The sequence below is a fragment of the Phyllobates terribilis genome, unplaced genomic scaffold (assembly GCF_046119375.1).
Source record: "Phyllobates terribilis strain yellow unplaced genomic scaffold, ASM4611937v1 Scaffold_13__5_contigs__length_258822181, whole genome shotgun sequence".
In the NCBI taxonomy this organism is placed as follows: Eukaryota; Metazoa; Chordata; class Amphibia; order Anura; family Dendrobatidae; genus Phyllobates; species Phyllobates terribilis.
In genome coordinates, this window is record NW_027362773.1 from 187,985,747 (window position 1) to 188,005,581 (window position 19,835).

General features: G+C 43.0%; 1 protein-coding gene across 3 annotated transcripts in view; it reads right to left on the minus strand.

Moving 5' to 3' along the window:
- Positions 1-16,731, minus strand: part of SLC12A3 (solute carrier family 12 member 3) — a 50,961-nt gene extending 34,230 nt beyond the window's left edge. The window contains exons 1-9 of one of the 3 annotated variants that reach the window (XM_073659114.1): positions 16,619-16,731; positions 10,618-11,012; positions 5,185-5,307; positions 4,869-4,944; positions 4,688-4,783; positions 3,832-3,971; positions 3,637-3,747; positions 2,697-2,808; positions 2,485-2,615 (exon numbers count right to left, since the gene is read on the minus strand). In XM_073659114.1, coding sequence (XP_073515215.1) covers positions 2,485-2,615; positions 2,697-2,808; positions 3,637-3,747; positions 3,832-3,971; positions 4,688-4,783; positions 4,869-4,944; positions 5,185-5,307; positions 10,618-10,914 — 1,086 coding nt within the window. In that variant the 5' untranslated portion in view covers positions 10,915-11,012; positions 16,619-16,731. Of the gene's footprint in view, positions 1-2,484; positions 2,616-2,696; positions 2,809-3,636; positions 3,748-3,831; positions 3,972-4,687; positions 4,784-4,868; positions 4,945-5,184; positions 5,308-10,617; positions 11,125-16,618 lie in introns of those variants that run through there. The other 2 variants (XM_073659115.1, XM_073659116.1) reach the window with 2 other exon arrangements.
- Between the last annotated feature and the right edge of the window lie 3,104 nt (positions 16,732-19,835).

A 19,835-nucleotide genomic window follows, 5' to 3' on the forward strand; every position in this document is an offset into this window, starting at 1 on the left:
TGATCAGCGATGCAAAATAACACCAGAGTTTATAACGTTTTCCAGGATTTATAGAGCAGGGAATGAGCAATTCAATTTGTGCTGCACTGGTCCGGTGTCCGTAGCACCCGGTGCTCACTTCTGCGCCCATCATCCTTGGTCTAGCATCCTGGGTGCCTATTACTCTAACAAAACTCCGAGACACAGGGGCCTACTGCGGTCGCTGCTGCAACCGGGCCCAGCAGGTGAGGGGCACGCTGACACCAGCAAATACTTCGGCGGGATGTGCATCTTCAGACGCACATTCAGCTTAAGTGTATTGCGGCGTACAGACCCATCAAGTCCATGAGCAGCAATATACGCTGCCGGCTAATCAGAGGCCAGCAGCTGACGTTATCGTGCACATGACCGGGAGAGCATAGCAGTGACCTCATGCACTCCCGTCGCTTGCACACTGAAGTCAGCTGCCGGCTTCAGAAGAGGACGGCTCACGGGTGGTGGTGGGGGGGGGGGTATGTGCGCATTATCCTACATAGATGACTACGGGCCGCGCATTATCCTACATGGATGACTACGGACCGCGCATTATCCTACATGGATGACTACGGGCTGCGCATTATCCTACATGGATGACTACGGGCTGCACATTATACGAATATGGAGGACTTTGGGGAGAGCATTATACTATATGGAGGTCTATGGGGTCCTATGTACCAGTATAAGGCCCAGGATATCTATATCTACCTCTCTCTCTCTATATGTGTGTATATATATATATTTATTATTCTGATAATCAACTCTTCAATACTGACTGTCTCAGCTGACTTACTGCAGCAATCAGGTGGGATACATTTATTCCCGTGACCAATCAGTAACCTCAGTGGTCATGTGCCATACATGTCAGCATAAACACTAAGGTCAGTGATCGGCTGCAGTGATCATGTGAATAATGCACAGCACTTTAAGTAAGCAGAGACCGGTGGGGACCACCAAAGCATCAGGGAATGAGAGAGTACATAAAGACTGGTCCATTGGCCAGGTCAGTAATCTCTGGCTGCTGGACAGGAGTAGTGAATATGTCCATCGCGCCGCAACGACTACGTCACACCAGGCTGGCTAAGGACAAGAAGATCCTCAGATGCTGGGAGGTAGAAGGCAGAGGTAGTTCTCAAGGCTTCTGTCCAGCGGCCACAGATTATGGACCGAATCGATTCACAACAACTCTAAATTTACCCATTCCCTGCTCCGGGATAGATTTTTATAACACACAGAAAAATATTTAGATTTGAGAGCCCTCAGTGGTTGATACCTTTTAATGGCTAACTGAAAAGATGGTAATAAGTTGCAAGCTTTCGAGACCAGGTCTTTTCATCAGGCTAGACCTGCGTAGTCTCGAAAGCTTGCAACTTGTTACCATCTTTTCAGTTAGCCATTAAAAGGTATCAACCACTGAGGGCTCTCAAATCTAAATATTTTTCTATCTACTGGCTAACACGGTACAAAATATATATTTCCCCTGTATAACACACAGAAAACTCCTTTACTTTCTATACCTTTGACCAAAAATAATGTGCCTGTATGTCTTAGGGCTCATTCCCAAGTACGATTTATTCCTGTATGAGACAAATGGACAGATTTGGATCAGGGGCTGGATCAGGGGCTGGATCAAGGGCTGGATCAAGGGCTGGATCAAGGGCTGGATCAAGGGCTGGATCAAGGGCTGGATCAAGGGCTGGATCAAGGGCTGGATCAAGGGCTGGATCAAGGGCTGGATCAAGGGTTGGAACAAGGGTTGGAACAAGGGTTGGAACAAGGGTTGGAACAAGGGTTGGATCAGGGGTTTCTACCAGAGTTGGATCAGAGTGTCATCGGTTTTTCTCATATGTGAAGAAATAAAAAAATGACTCTCCACCTTTTCTTTTCTGACAGTACATGAAAATCAAACCGTAGTCAGATGTCCTCCCAGTGCGGTCCAATTTTTCTTGGACCCATTGACTTGCATGGCCGATTTTCATCAGACCCTCTGATCAAAATGCGTCAGGTCTCCGATATTTTCTGCAGACCACTCGGTCCGATGAAAAAATATTGGACATGTGCACTGCCCCATAGAATATCATAGGTATGAGGGCGATCTGTGAAAACCACTGATCCGCACTCGTATGCAAATATTGGAAGTGTGAATGAGGCCTTAGAAATATATAAATAGCATCTTATATTGACATCACTTTTTTTTTTTTCATTATTTCTAGTCAAATATATTTCATAAGAGGAAATATTTCCATAGAACAACATGGAATCAAATGAAAGGAGAAAAAAAAAGACCAAATTATTCCTTAAAAAAAAGTAACTGGACAGAACAACAGAATCCCTCAGTTGAACCTGATGGACGTCTGTCTTTTTTCCTAACTATGAAATTTTGCCATGTATACTCGGGTGATTCTCGATCATAAAAATTAACATTTTTCTTGGAATAGATATATTTGACATCTTTTGTATTCTTCGTACCTTTAGATCTCCAGAGATGTTCGCTCCAGCCAGAATCCCAGTGGCTGATGGAAAGAAAATGGAGAACATCCCAAAGAAGCTGCCATCTTTTCCCCTCCATCGTGGCACAAAATTGTCAGCAAAAATATCAGCTGTATGTAGAGAAAGCATATCCAGAATTAGTGAAACTTCCCAGCTGTAGTGACCAGATAGTACGATATCCCGGCCCTCACCTCTGTAGCTGAAGAAACCTTTGGCTTTTTTTTCGTCTGAGGCTGGAATCACCGTCCCAACCAAGTAGTTTGCAAATGAGATCATAATTACGATGAAGAAGAGAATCTGAGCCTGAGGAACAGAGACAGAAATTACATTTAACGACAATTGTTTGCAAAAATTAAACCTTCACTCTATGTGACTCCAGACTTCTGAATCATGACAGCTTGTAGGGCGCACGCCATCAGGATTCACAGATATTGAATACCTCTAGTCACAATCCAACTAGACGTGCCTGGTTCTCCCAATACAAGTGAATTGAGAGAAGCTGAGCACGTCTAGTCGGCATGTGATCACATTTATTCAAATCGCATACATGTGGTCACGTAACCACCCACAACACCGGTAAATTCCGACAGCGTGCACAACGCATATGGTCAGGATTCAGAACACGGGACAACCCCTTTAAAGGGTCAGTCACTGCGCTGTGCTCAGCTTTCTCCAGCAGTCCCATAGACAAAGAATGGAGCAGCGATCGAGCGAGGAAACCTCCATTCAAGATGGACAGAGAACGGTTCCCAAGTTCCACAGCCCCATTCTCTGGGTTTGTGGGGGTCTCCAAGATCAGACCCCCAGCAGACAGTAAATCATCTTATGGATAGGAGATAAAGGGTTATTCCCAAAATATTAAGGCAAGGGATGATTTTAAGTGATCACATTGCAGTTTTTGTGTATTGTTACATGTAATAATAATAATAATTTATATTTGTGCTGTTTTTTTTTGTGCCGATGGTTGGTTTGCAAGAAAAAGATGAAGAAATGTGCAAGTTTCCAGTGATTTATGCACGGATTGGCTGCAGTGCTGTCGATGTGATGTCAATAACTGACACTTGGAACAGAGATAGAGACTCAGTTGTGGACCTGGGGAGGGTGAATAAAGACAATCCATGGTGTTCTTACCTTTGCCTCCCACTCCATGCCAGCTAGCGAAATCCCTAACAGGACAGCGACAGTGATGATACCAACAATTCTTATGTCGTTAGAAGGATCCACAATTGTCGCTTCGTTTTCCTATAGTTGAGAAAATGATTAATGCCGCCATACACTTAGCAGCTACACGTGATGAATGCAGATAGATACATGGGTTCTTCATACCTGCAACAGATCACGAACTGTCTCTGCAAAACCAACGGTGTGCATGGCGACTGCAACCGCGTTGGCAAATGCAAATATGAGTCCAATGGATCCACCAAGCTCAGGACCCAGACTTCTAGATATAAGGAAATATGTGCCGCCTAAATTTTGTGCAAAGAAACACCCGTTAAGTCTGCAAAAACTAACCAAAAGTTACAGACCTATTATTATACCAGAGGGGTCATTCTCCGCCATCTGGGATTCGTATAGGAATTGCGCACACAGCAAAAGGTTAACAAAAGTTTTAGCTCAGGGTTTGTCCTTGGACGTAGAAAAACGGTATCATTTATTATTATTATTTTATTAGGGGATCTATCTTCATTCCTGCACTGATATCAGCAAGTATTCATTTGGAGTACAGATGATGGCAGTGATGAATCAGCTCATCCCCAGGGGATGACCCATCACTGCCATCATCTGTACTACACATGTGTACATTCTGATATCAATGCAGCTGAAGGAAGGGAAATAGATTGGGGATAAGCAGGGGTTGGAAGCCCCTTACATGCATTTTTTTACAGCAATGAAGACAAATCCTTTAGTAAAGTGATTTGTAAAGTTTCATGTACAAAATTACTTGAAAGTGAAAAAAATGTAAGTTTAGTTTACATGGAGTTGTCCAGAGTATTTTTCTTTTTTTAAAGCAGAAAATACAATAAACAATGCTCATCTATTAAAGTCCCCCAATCCTGCAGCGATTAAATCACATCATTCAGTAGAACGCTGCGGCCAATCACTGGCCTCAGCAGTATGTATGACACAGGACCACTAAGGACAGTGAAATGCTGCATTAGGAGCGGAGTGGCGGTAACTTTACCTGATTTAACTTTTCCATTGGTGGAAATGGCAGAGATGGACAATCCGGTGATGCTGGTGACCGTTATGGACATGAAGATAATGAGCCAAGTGAGCGCTAAGGGAAGAGTAGGTGTTGAATTATCGCGGAAAATATCATATTCGAGCAGAAATAATTTTGGAAATGGAACTGTGGTACTGACCAATGCCGGCCTGAGCTGTTATCCAAGGCAGTCGGAGATAAAGGATCACTCCCCATATATTCAGCATGCAGCGGATCTAGGAAAATAAGGAATGTTAAGTGGGAAATACAAGTAAAATGTGATAATTGTCAGATCGGTTCCGGGTTTAGTAATTGTTTCTACTTGATAAACTTGAGAATGTAGCCAAAAACTCTTCCAGAACTTCCCAAAAAAAAAGAAGCATTTGCACTTGAAAAACTCCTAATTTTTGTCCACCTCACTCTGCATCTAGCATAGCGGCACACCCTTATAAATATGTTCTACTTATAGGACTCACCATTACTCCTTTTATCCACCCGAATCGGACAGGTTCCCCTGTTGGTTTCTGCACCTCGATCTCAGCGTCTCCATCAGGAGAGTCAGTCCTGGCCTCGTAGACCGGAGCCTGCAGAATATCTTGCTGTGGATACAGAACGCGGGACTTTATAAGTAGAACCTATAGCGAATCCCATATAATGAATACAAAGGGAAATACATGAACTTTATTGGGATATCGGGGTTTTACTGGGGGAAAATCCTCCAAGCGATAAACACAACAGCAGCAGAAAGGTAAATTCACACGGGATGGAAAAGCTGCAGAAAGTTCCTGATTTCTGGTTTGTTTTTATTTTAGAATTATTTTGTTCCCAGGTACCTGACAAAATGCTCCAAAAAAATTCAGATCTTCCAGGGTAAATGTAACACAGAATGTGTGAAACGCACCCATGGAGCACCAAGGGAACATGGACGAGAGGGTACATGGGGCACAGGACCAGCGGCTAAAGTACCAGCCGTGTAATGACCGCCTAGAAGAGATTGGTAGAGGCAGTGCGTGTAGTCAACAGTAACATTTCACCAATGAGGCACAGAACATGGGGGTTACACTACACTGAGGTGTACAACATGAGGGTTACACTACACTGAGGTGTACAACATGGGGGTTACACTACACTGAGGTGTACAACATGGGGGTTACACTACACTGAGGTGTACAAAATGGGGGTTACACTACACTGAGGTGTACAAAATGGGGGTTACACTACACTGAGGTGTACAACATGGGGGTTACACTACACTGAGGTGTACAACATGGGAGTTACACTACACTGAGGTGTACAACATGGTGGTTACACTACACTGAGGTGTACAACATGGGGGTTACACTACAATGAGGTGTACAACATGGGGGTTACACTACAATGAGGTGTACAACATGGGGGTTACACTACAATGCGGTGTACAACATGGGGGTTACACTACAATGCGGTGAACAACATGGGGGTTACACTACAATGAGGTGTACAACATGGGGGTTGCACTACAATGAGGTGAACAACATGGGGGTTACACTACACTGAGGTGTACAACATGGGGGTTACACTACACTGAGGTGTACAACATGGGGGTTACACTACACGGAGGTGTACAACATGGGGGTTACACTACACTGAGGGGTACAACATGGTGGTTACACTACTACACTGAGGGGTACAACATGGGGGTTACACTACAATGAGGCATACAACATGAGGGTTACCCTACAATGAGGCATACAACATGGGGGTTACACTACAGTGAGGCGTACAACATGGGGGTTACACTATAATGAGGCATACCACATGGGGGTTACACTACACTGAGGGGTACAACATAGGGGTTACACTACACTGAGGGGTACAAAATGGTGGTTACACTACTACACTGAGGGGTACAACATGGGGGTTACACTACAATGAGGTGTACAACATGGAGGTTACGCTACAATGAGGTGTATAACATGGGGGTTACGCTACAATGAGGTGAACAACATGGGGGTTATACTACAATGAGGTGTACAACATGGAAGTTACACTACAATTAGGTGTACAACATGGAAGTTACACTACAATGAGGTGTACTACATGAGGGTTACACTACACTGAGGGGTACAACATGGTGGTTACACTACACTGAGGGGTACAACATGGGGGTTCCACTAAAATGAGGTGTACAACATGGAGGTTACGCTACAATGAGGTGTACAACATGAGGGTTACACTACACTGAGGGGTACAACATAGGGGTTACACTACACTGAGGGGTACAACATGGGGGTTACACTACACTGAGGGGTACAACATAGGGGTTACACTACACTGAGTGGTACAACATAGGGGTTACACTACACTGAGTGGTACAACATGGGGGTTACACTACACTGAGGGGTACAACATGGGGGTTACACTAAAATGAGGTGTACAACATGGAGGTTACGCTACAATGAGGTGTACAACATGGGAGTTACACTACACTGAGGTGTACAACATGGGGCTTACACTACAATGAGGTGAACAACATGGTAGTTACACTACACTGAGGTGTACAACATGGTAGTTACACTACACTGAGGTGTACAACATGGGGGTTATACTACAATGAGGAGAACAACATGGGGGTTATACTACAATGAGGTGTACAACATGGAAGTTACACTACAATGAGGTGTACTACATGGGGGTTACACTACACTGAGGTGTACAACATGGGGGTTACACTACACTGAGGGGTACAACATGGGGGTTACACTACACTGAGGCACACAAGCATGGGGGTTACACTACACTGAGGGGTACAACATAGGGGTTACACTACACTGAGGCACACAAGCATGGGGGTTACACTACACTGAGGGGTACAACATAGGGGTTACACTACACTGAGGGGTACAACATAGGGGTTACACTACACTGAGGGGTACAACATGGGGGTTACACTACAATGAGGTGTACAACATGGGGGTTACACTACAATGAGGCGTACAACCATAAGAGTGACACTAAAATTAATTTCTCGACCACCAGTGTAGTCGCGTGCTGGAAGATCAGACGTCGTTAATAGCTAGCATTAACAAGGGCAGTCACGTTCCACTTACAGGCATATGCCAACTCTTTAAATAAGGCCAAAGACTACTCTTTATACAGAGACATACGTATAAGGCCCCAGGCTGTGATGCTAACCTCTGTGGCACAATGTCATGTCACACTAGGCTCTTCTAACAGAGGCCGGTAGCCTCCAGCTGCCCAGCGCCAGGGCCAAGTCACTCAGGGGCCATATTACCCATCTATACCACGATTTAAAGGGGAAAGCACAATCTCTGCCAACAAAAGTTGATCAACAAATTTGCGCAAAATAATATGTAGATAAAAAAAAAATTATGTAAATAAAACATGCCAAAATATTAAACAGTTTACATACAATAGGCTAGAAGACATGCGAGTTATAAAGATCACAAATGGACCAGTTTAACACTAAAGGAGATGAGGAATACAACTAAGTCTTGTGCAGAGCTTCAACCGCAAATCCTGTTACATTTAAAGGGATTCTATCAGCAGGCTTTTGCTATGTAATTTGATAGCACCATGATGCAGGGGATGAGAGCCTAATTCCAGGGATGTGTCATTTACTAGTGTTTCAATAAAATCAGTGTTTTATCAGCAGGAGATAATCACTATAGGACTAGGTGTCTTGTGCCATCTAGTCCCCCTACTCTGGGTAACCCCAGCCCCAAAACTGATTGGCTGCTTTCTGTATATAGGCAGAAAGCAGCCAATCAGTGATGTGGGCAGGCTCAGCATTCAGAGAACTGCTAGATTTGCAGCAGAAAAAAATAGTGATTTTATTAAAACTCCAGCAAGCAGTCCAGTAAGAGACACATCGCTGGAATCAGGGTCCCAGCCTCTACATCATGCTGCTTTCAGAGTCATCAGCAAAAGACTGGTGATAGATTCCCTTTAACAAGGAAAATAATATTGCTTCAAGGCGCTATGTTTCTCCAGCAAAACTGTACCCCCGATGATAAGCGACTATAGTCTGTTAGGTGCCGGTGGTAAATGTCAGATTCAATGATTCATTAACGTTAGCTATGAAAAAAAATGAGAAAATCGACCACATTAATACTGAAACGAAACTTCAAAAGAGAGGTTTCATGAAACGTAGAAAACACCTACGATTGCAGTCATGTAGTCCAAAAATTATAATTTGCTACAGGGCGTAAAAACATTACAAAACAGATAAAATGAAACTGCTTAGGATTTATTCACCAAAAATATAAATGACTTCTCAGAGTCCTTCAATTCCACTGTTTTTCTTAGGAGCAGAACAAAGAGTATGATGGCACCTACTGACTACAATGGGATCTGTAGGGATTCCAAAACGAGTCTTATTTTTGTACCACCCCCTCCATATGTCTATCCATAAACCCATTTTAGGAAGTAAATATTTTTCTAAAGGAGTTTTTTTTTTTCATGTATGGAATCCCATAAATTCATTCCTACCCCAAAATCGAGGATGTGGACTGACCACCGGGTATTACCATAATCTTCCAACGAGCTGAGCAGTATACATGTATTCATTACACTTATAAGTAAGGATTGGTCTATGGCCACCTTAGGAAACATGTAGTGCATCCAAGTGTCTCCTTTCTTCCTTCACAAAGTCTCCCGAAAGCTGAGAACTGAAGATGGTGGCCAACTGTGGTCCTAAAGGTCCAATCTTTGGTCAATGCTCTTTCCTGCTCTACCTTCTAAATTACACGAATAGTTTAGGGAACAATGTGCTCAAAGTAGTTGTTCCAAAACCATAGAGGTCACAACTTTCCTGTTGATGCTAAAGCATGTGTACACGGTATAGATGGATTTTTACAAGAGGATCTGCGGCAGAAATTCGAGGAGGACACTCATCTGCATTAAATTTAATTTCCCCCTTTTTGTGCAAACTCTAACCATGCTTATTCTCCTTGCAATTTTTTTTTTTTTTGCAGTGTGGATTTATTTCTTCCATAGATGGCATTCAGGTTCAATGTTGGCAAATTTGATGAGGATTTCAGCGCAGAATCTGTGCCAAAATCTGCATCAGGGTCTGAATGTTTGATTGGGCCCTAAGAGAGCAGAAAGTTTGCAAGAGTAGCAACCACATGTAAGCAGGAGGATATGATGAGTATATAGAGAGGAAAGCATTTATTTACTGTAAAACAGGGGCAGCAAAATAATTAATGGCAAAAAAAACAAACCCAAGCATCTCTGCACAGGAGGCACAAAAATGTCACTTTAAAGGGGTTGTCAGTCCTCTATGTGACTACAGACTTGGGAATCCTCACATCGCATGCACCGAAATAATTCTCCGCTGCCAGCCCTGGGAGCGGGTGATCGTGAGACAGCAACTTTCCAATTTGCATACTTCTGGTCACATTCAGACTAGACGTGTCTGGCCTCACCCAATACACGTCTAGTCAGCATGTGACCGAAAATGGCAAGTGCCGGAGAATCCTGACAGCGTGCATTGAGGATTCACAAGTCTGTAGTCATGTGGAGTAGACTTAGGCCGGACAATCCCTTTAAGGCACTAAATCAAAACATGGGAAGAATGTTTTCCATCTATATACAGAAGATAATTGAAAAACCAAAAATAAAAAAAAGAATGGCACCATGTGTCACACAACACCGAGATCTCTGTAGCAAATTGTGCCTATGCATCTAGTGATCTCACACGGTGCGACCTGCAACTTACCACGACTGCGAGAGTCGTTTCCAAATATGTTTGGTTCTCTGCACGCAACTCACTTGCTGCAGACTTCAATGCAAGTCACACTTTTTTTTTTTAACAGCAAAACTGCAGCCCTAAAATAGTACGACTTGTCTGACAACTGCTGTCGCTCAACATGGGTAGCCCCAGCCTAATGTTCTTTGGAACTAACCTTTAAGATGGAGTGAAGATCCTCTAAAGTTGGTCGGATTTTTTTGACTTCTCCGGATACTTCCGTATTGGCATAGTGGTCATAGTTTGGGACGGCATCAAGGGTGTTATATCCAAATGTCCTCATGTAAAAGGTATTGGAATGGGTAAGATTGTTGGGGTTGAAGGTATCATACGTGGATTCTTGCTGTCCATACTGGGGTTTGGTGCCGTCGTCTGTGCCGATCAAGGAGCGGATGGTGAAGCGGCCACTGGATGGGATGCTCTCTGCTGAGGTCTCATCTCTGCTTTCAGCCATTTCATCACCTCACTGGTGTTTCAGGTTACTCGTTCCACTATATTGAGAACATGGGTTTTATACTTCGTGGAACCAGTCAGAACTAAACCTAAAAATCACTAACCAGAATAAGAGACGATTAGATGCTTAGACTCCAAATGTCACAGCCTCGGGCAAAAAAAAAAATTGCTTAGTGGGTCGAGAACACATTGAGATGAGAGAGCTGATAGGAAACCACACATTACGGAAGGGGTAGGGTAGGCTTCAAATGTAACTTCTGCTTCAACGCCTTAATATGGAACACTAGAACATGATGTTTTTGAAGGGTTCTTTTTAGGTTTTGCATTTTGTAGGTAAAAATAATTTGATAATCAACATTGGTTCGATCACTTCATACAGAAACATATTTAAGCTATAAACTTGGCCTGTCTTGAAATTGCTCTTGAGGCTTTACTGACCATTGATCTCTCACCATATCATCATTAATGATCATCTTATAGGACCTGCTCCATTATCTACATCTGTTCATAGTAATCACACAGGGGTTTTTTATGTCGATTTTGAAGCAGATCTGCTCGAAAATCAAATCAAAAGCTGCTTAAAATACTCTTTAATCCTCGCAAGCAAACCCCTAAAACTCTTGGTGAACATAACCTTAAAAACGACCTTCTACTGAATTTTTATTTAGGGTTCGCTCATACTTCTGTCTAAATCGGGCAAGTGCAATGCAAGAAAAAAAAAATCGTATTGCACTCTGACCAATGTTAATCAATGAGTCAGTGCTGATCTGCGAGTTTGGAATTGGGCTGAGGAAAAACATCATAGAATGCTGCATATGGCCACGTATGTAGGACGATAATCGCCAATGCAAGTCAATAGGTGTGAGAGAAAAAAAAGGACGTCACACAGATCATAAGTATGCCGTCCGATTTTTACGCACACATCTCAAAAGGAACCAAGAAATTGCATCAGCCAAGTACAGGAAGGAAGAAAGGAAAGGAACAGGAAGTTCACAGGAAGGAAAGGAAGGAAGGAAGGAAAGGAAGGAAAAGAAGGAAAGAAAAAAAGAATAAAATAAAAAAAAGAGCGAAAAAATAAAAATAAATAAAAAGAAAAAAAAGAGAAAGAAAGGAAGGAAAGAAAGGAAGGAAAGGAAGGAAGGAAAGGAAGGAAAGGAAGGAAAGAAAGGAAGGAAAGAAAGGAAAGGAAGAAAGGAAAGGAAGGAAAGGAAGGAAAAGAAGGAAAAGAAGGAAAGAAAAAAAGAATAAAATAAAAAAAGAGCGAAAAAATAAAAAGAAATAAAAAGAAAAAAAAAGAAAGAAAAAAGAAAGGAAGGAAGGAAGGAAACAAGGAAGGATGGAAGGAAAATAAATGAATAAAAGAAAGAAAGAAAAGAATGAAAGAAAAAAAAGAACATAAAAAGAAAAAAAAGAAAAAGGAAGGAAGGAAAGTAAGGAAGAGTAGACAAATAGATGTCCTGCAGATATATAATTTCACAACTCCTCTACATATTATAAGCTTGCATCCTTTAGTGCCTTTCATGTAGTTTATTGTAGTTTTTTAGGCTTGTTTAACCTAATAAATGAATGAAAAAAACAACCTGGGGTCCCCCTTCCTATTGTAGGAAACCAGCAAAGGTAAAGCAGACAGCTGGTGACTGATATTATCAGGCTAGGAATGTTCACGGTTATTGGGCCCTTCCCAGCCTAAAACTACCAGCCCACAGCTGCCTCAGATGTGGAGCATCGCATGAGATGCACCAAGTCTGGTCCTTCACCTTCACTCTTCCCAATTGCCCTGTTGTGTTGGCAATCAGGGTAATGAGGCCTGATGTTAATGTTAGCTGTGAATTGTCCAAAAACACAGTTAACATCAAGTCCTGGTGTTAGTAATGGAGAGGCGTCTATCAGACACCCCCATTACTAGCCCAGTAATGAAAAGAAAAAACACACAAAAATACTTTATTTAAAAAAAACACTCCCTTACTCTGGTTCACCAATGTATTAAAAAACCCATGTAGGTCCGACGTAGTCCAGGAAGTCCAGAGCCGCCAGGTCTTGTGGTGCGCAGCGTGAGTCGGGAATAGCTGCTGCTAAAGCCTATACAGACTCAGAACAAGGCTCCATAGGCTTTGTACAACGGATTTGGGGAATGTCGGGGGATGTACGGGACTACGTGGGACCTTCTTTTTAAAAAATAAAAAAATAAATTGGTGAAAGAGGGGCAGTGTCTTGTTTTTATTTCTCTCTTTTTAGTTAATTTAGGTTTCCAGTTGTGGACTACATCAATCCAGCATGGCTTTTTTTTTTATAAGAAATTGGTGAACCAGGTTAAAAGTTGGAGTGTTTTTTTAAAAAGTATTTGTGTGTGTGGTTTCTTACTTTTTAGTACTGGGTACCTCAGGGCCGGCTCCAGGTTTTTCTGGGCCCCGGGCGAAAGAGTCTCAGTGGGCCCCTTTAACACATACCACGATTCATGATGCACAGATACCGCAGAGAAATATATATATATATATATAGTACAATGCAAAGATTTCACTTCTTACATTACATGAGTGATATCTATTGTAAATTCCACAATAGCTCAGAAACAGGCGAATCGCTCCACACAGTATACTGGCCACCATATAAGGCTCCATACAGAATACTGGTCCCCATATAATGCTCCCTGCAGGCTGTTCCCCCCACATAATGCTTCATACAGGCTGTTCCCCCCACATAATGCCTCATGCAGGCTGTTCCCCCCACATAATGCCTCATGCAGGCTGCTCCCCCCACATAATGCCTCATGCAGGCTGCTCCCCCCACATAATGCCTCATGCAGGCTGCTCCCCCCACATAATGCTTCATGCAGGCTGTTCCCCCCACATAATGCCTCATGCAGGCTGTTCCCCCCACATAATGCCTCATGCAGGCTGTTCCCCCCACATAATGCCTCATGCAGGCTGTTCCCCCCACATAATGCCTCATGCAGGCTGTTCCCCCCACATAATGCCTCATGCAGGATGTCCCCCCCCACATAATGCCTCATGCAGGCTGTTCCCCCTACATAATGCCTCATGCAGGCTGTTCCCCCCACATAATGCCTCATGCAGGATGTTCCCCCCACATAATGCCTCATGCAGGCTGTTCCCCCACATAATGCCTCATGCAGGCTGTTCCCCCCACATAATGCCTCATGCAGGCTGTTCCCCCCACATAATGTCTCATGCAGGCTGTTCCCCCTCACATAATGCCTCATGCAGGCTGTTCCCCCTCACATAATGCCTCATGCAGGCTGTTCCCCCTCACATAATGCCTCATGCAGGCTGTTCCCCCCACATAATGCCTCATGCAGGCTGTTCCCCCCACATAATGCCTCATGCAGGCTGTTCCCCCCACATAATGCAACACACAGGCTGTTCCCCCCACATAATGCAACACGCAGGCTGTTCCCCCCACATAATGCCCCATGCAGGATGTCACACCCCCTCCCTTATAATGCCCCATGCAGGATGTCACCCCCCCTTATAATGCCCCATGCAGGATGTCACCCCCCCTTATAATGCCCCATGCAGGATGTCACCCCCCCCTTATAATGCCCCATGCAGGATGTCACCCCCCCTTATAATGCCCCATGCAGGATGTCCCCCCCCCCACATATAATGCCCCATGCCTCCATACAATAAAAAAAAAAAAATAAATCAAATACTCACCTCACTTGCTGCCGCTGCTCCAGACCCCTCACGCGCGCTGGCGTCTTCCCGCTCTGCGCTGTGACTACTCAGGGGAGGGCACGGTGTAAAGACGTCACGGCACCCTCTGACCTGAGACGTCACAGTGCAGCAGCCGCGGAAGAGACCGGAGCTGCTGCGGAGGCACGGGGAGAGGTAAGTATTGTGCCGGGGCCCTGAACAAGCAGGGGGGAGAGGGTGCTGACACCACTCTCCTCCGCTCACGGGTCGCATAGCCCGGCGGGGTGCCCGACGGCGAGTGGGCCCCCCGCCTGCTCAGGGCCCCGGCACTTGCCCTGACGCCGGCCCTGGGGTACCTCTCCATTACTAACCAGGGTTTGAGGTCAGCTGTGTTTTTTGACAATTCACAGCTGACATCAACCCCAAGCGCCAATGCACCAAGGCAATGGGGTAAAGAAAGGGTGAAGCGCCAGAATTGGCCGCGTCTCATATGATGCGCCACTTCTGGGGAGGCTGCGAGCTTGTAATTTTAGGCTGGGAAGGGCCCAATAACCATGGAACTTCCCAGCCTGCTTTACCTTTGCTGGTTTCCTAAAATAGGGGGGGATCTCACCTTGTTTTTAAAATGTATTTGGGTTAAAAGTTTAAAAAGCTGTAGAATAAACTCGGCATGAAAGGCACTAAAGGGTGCAAGTTTATAATATGTAGGGGGTTGTGAATTCTATCTAATCTCTCTCTATTATCTGTCTTTCTATATGATTGATTTATTTGTTTTTTTAAACTATCTTTAAGTCACATAGAGCATGATAGTACGTAAAAGATAATGTTAAAAACGCATTGCGCATGGATGCTAGGCGAGGAGAAAAAAAAAATCGCACACTCGCATGACACTCGTCAAGCTTTTCGGAATGAATATCGGAGCAATTTTTAATACGCAGATTTGAGCGAACCCTTAAGACGAGTACCTCCTCTAATTGCCACGGCTTCATTAAATCTGGGACAGTTTTTCTTTTTCTTCTGGGCGTCTCCATTCCAAAGTTTTGCAAATTTTGCCTTCAACCAATTGGACGTACACCATAAAACTCCTCTGTAGGCAAGGCCGTGTTTTGATTGGCCGGCATCAAATCAGAGGAGCAAAAGCAAACGCCCACAAAGAAGTTCTCTGGTACACGCTGAGCTGGTTAAAGAGAATATTTGCACCATTGTTACCGGGGAAGGTCATGACGTTGGAACCGAGGCACAGAAGAAAAATAAAATCAGTGGATTACAGAATATGGATGCTGGCTCACCTAGAACATACTATAGAGTGCATAAATATATATTATATCCAATTTTGGACTTCAATCCATTTGTTCTCCTTGAGATAAGGTGACTGACACAGGAGCACTTGCCCAAGTGCTTTTGTATGTGTGGGAGCAAGGAAAGATAGTGGCTGGCCAAACCATCATTCATCCAACAGTTGTCTATTGTATATGGGGGCTTAACTACTTGCAGAATTTGTAAATGACCTGATCTTGAACTGGTTAAAGAGTAACCATCATTTTAATTTTTATTTCATAAATCAATAGTAAATGTGAAAACAAGAAACTTTGTAATTCATCTTTAGAGAAATCTGCTTCTTTCTCCTCCTGGACTGATCTTTCATCATCAATTCATGGATAAAATCTGTATTCAGTGAAGACAGATTATCACATAACGGAAATAGGAGATGACAGCTGGTGCTTAAAAGATTCTATGGAGAGAGGGAGGAGCTAGAGGCGGAGACAGACATTCTACTGCAAGTTCTCCTGAATTCACAGTTATGCATAGAACTTTAAGAGCACCAACTGTCATCTCTTATCTTAATAATGGAAAAATTGAGAATTTTGAAAATAAAAAGATCAGTTCAAGAGGAGAAAGAGGGGGATTTCTCTGATAATGAAAAACTTTCTAATATGTCTTATTACATGTACTATTGATTTCCAAAAAAATATTCATCTCTCATATGTCACATTAGAGATTCTAAGATGTTCTTAAAATGAAGACTAAGAAATTAAATTATTCTCCTCTTACCTTTTGCCAAATTAAGTCCTCTGTGCATGCTTGTACATCAGTACTAGAAGTAGATGGTCCCGGAGTGGGTTGCGGTTGATACTTCCCCCTTGGTAGTAACCAAAAATACCTATACACGTTATAGAAAATTGCATTTCTTTCCTGTACAGCTCCACGGCTTTTTTTTCTTCTCTAGCACAATACAGGTCTGTATTAACCAAGGCACTTGTCTATTATTAGAAGAGCAAAATGACAGTGCTGGTTTCTTTAATTCTATGTCATTTTGATAGATTATTATTTTTTTTTATTAACTTTATGACTATAAATAACAGGTATATATTAACTTTCATCACAACTCCATACGAAACATTCTCCTAAGTGAAATACCTCTGTAATACAGAACTATGGGTACCCTGTGTGCAGCCATTCAGGCTCTGTTCAGACCCTAATGAAGCCAACTCATCAAGGATGAGGTGGCGCTTGCACAGTCTTGCTGGAGTACAAAGCGCCGAATTCAGGTGCACACCTTCTGAGTGGCATTCGTCAATGTGCGGCATGCCAAAAATGATACTCCAATCTGGGACTGGAGTAGCATTTCTGCTATACGAAACGATGGAACTGTGGAGGAATTGGATAGGCTTCTCCCCAACTCCACCAATTTTGGCGGAACCGATTCAAACTGGCGTGAAAACAGGAAAATTGTTGCGCAACTCTGCGTTGGACAAAAATTGTGCAATTTTTCAAAGCTTTAATGTCAGTTATCGGGCATAGAAACTTTTCTAAATTGGCTCTATTGTGTAATAAGGAAATGCCCTCAGGTTTAAAACAAGTTTTAAACATTTTTCAAGAATTTTTGGTGGTGCTTTTTGAAAGTCTCGATATTAATAAAAAAATAATCCTGAAATCTTGCAGTTTTCACTTTTGGCTACGGAGCCTTTTAGAAGCCAATTCTCCCAGTTCTGTACAGATTATGTCTCAGCAGGCATCTCATTATCATCACAGACAAGCTCTTGATCCACAGGTACCACTAAGGCTAGGCATACACTGCGTATGTGCCCAACAGTGACCATAGTCAGGATGATGCCTAGTCCACCATTTTAAAACAAAAAGTAATAATTCACATTAATGATATGTTTCTTTATCCTGTCCCCTTGTATAAGAAAGCACAGCACTTTTATGCAAATGATATACAGACACATCTGCCAGTGTGAGTCAGAAAGATGATAAAAGGGGGTGTCTGAGACCTCAATATCAGAAAGGTGGGGGTCCGACACAACCCATGATCAATTGTTTCCAGATCCTGCTACGGACGGATGTACACAGCTCCGTACACTACTTAGTGTCCGTTTTGGTTCCTGCAGCTTAGCTCCTGTTGAAGTGAATGGTAGCTAAGCTGCAGTAGCCATCAAATTGCTGACCTCTACCCATCTGATGATGGGTCATCAATTTGCAACCCAAAAATGAGAAGTACAACCCCCATAAATTGTAGCTACAGATCTTTTTTTAAGTCTGTGTTTGAGTACACACAGAGATCAATGAAGTTGTTGCGGGTCTCCTAACCCAAACTGATGGGATAATAGGAGACCCAAGGCCAGTCTTTAGTTGTAGCCAGAGCTACTACAAAGATTACCTGTTAATGTGAAGGACTCCGATAGTCCATTGACTTACATGAGAATTGTGCAGTATCTTCCTTCGCCTGTAGGGCTGCAACAGGATAATTAATACTTGCTTTTGGATCCTCCCTACAGATTAAAGCTGGTCACTGGGGAATCTCAACAGCAGGATCATTGTAGCTTCTGAGGAACCTTCTAAATGCCCCCATACACAGATGAAAGTAGAACATCTGATGTACAGTGGTGTAAAAAAGTGCATGTTTGTCACACTTTAAATGTTTAAGATCACAAAACAAATTTAAATATTAGAAAAAGACAACACGAGTAAACAAAATGCAGTTTTTAAATGAAGGTCTTTATTATTAAGGGGAAAAGAAATCCAAACCTACAGGGCCCTGTGTGAAAAAGTGATTCTCCTCCCCCTTAAAACATAAATTAACTGTGGTTTATCACATCTTTAGGAAGCTGAGTTCAATTTCCCTAGCCACACACAGGCCTGATTACTACCACACATGTTCTCAATCAAGAAATCACTTAGATAGGACCTGCCTGACAAAGTGAAATAGACCAAAAGATCCTCAAAAGCTAGATATTATGCTGCGATCCAAAGAAATTCAGCAGCAAATGAGAAACAAAGTAATTGAGATCTATCAGTCTGGAAAAGGTTATAAAGCCATTTCTAAAGCTTTGGGATTCCAGCGAACCACAGTGAAAGCCATTATCCACAAATGAAGAAAACATGGAACAGTGGTGAACTTTACTAGGAGTGGCCGGCCGACCAAAATTACCCCAAGAGAGCAGCAACGACTAGTCCCAAGAGATCACAAAAGACCCCACAACAACATCCAAAGAACTGCAAGTCTCACTTGCCTCAGTGAAGATGACTCCACCATAAGAAAGAAACTGGGCAAAAATGGCATGCAGAGTTCCAAGACGAAAACCAGTGCTGAGCAAAAAGGACACAAAAGGCTCGTCTCAATTTTGCCAGAAAACATCTTGATGATCGCCAAGACTTTTGGGAGAATACTCTGCGGACTGACAAGACAAAAGTTGAACTTTATGGAAGGTGTATGTCCCATTAGATCTGGCGTAGAAGTAACACAGAATTTCAGAAAAGGAACATCATACCAACAGTAAAATATGGTGGTGGTAGTGTGATGGTTTGGGGCTGTTTTGCTGATGCAGGACCTGGAAGATTTGCTTTGGTAAATGGAACCATGAATTCTGCTGTCTACCAAAAAATCTTGAAGAAGAATGTCCGGCCATCTGTTCCTGACCTCAAGCTGAAGCGCACTTGGTTTATGCAGCAGGACAATGATCCAAAACACACCAGCAAGCCCACCTCTGAATAGCTTAAGAAAAAACTAAATTAAGACTTTGAAGTGGCCTAGTCAAAGTCCTGACCGTAATCCGATTGAGATAATGTGGCATGACCTTAGAAAGGAGGTTCATGCTTGAAAACCCTCCATGAATTACAACAATTTTGCAGAGATGAGTGGCCAAAACTCATCAAGAGCATTGTAAAAGACTCATTGCCAGTTATTGCAAACGCTTGTTTGCAGTTGTTGCTGCTAAGGGTGGCCCAACCAGGTATTAGATTTAGGGGGCAATCACTTTCACACAGG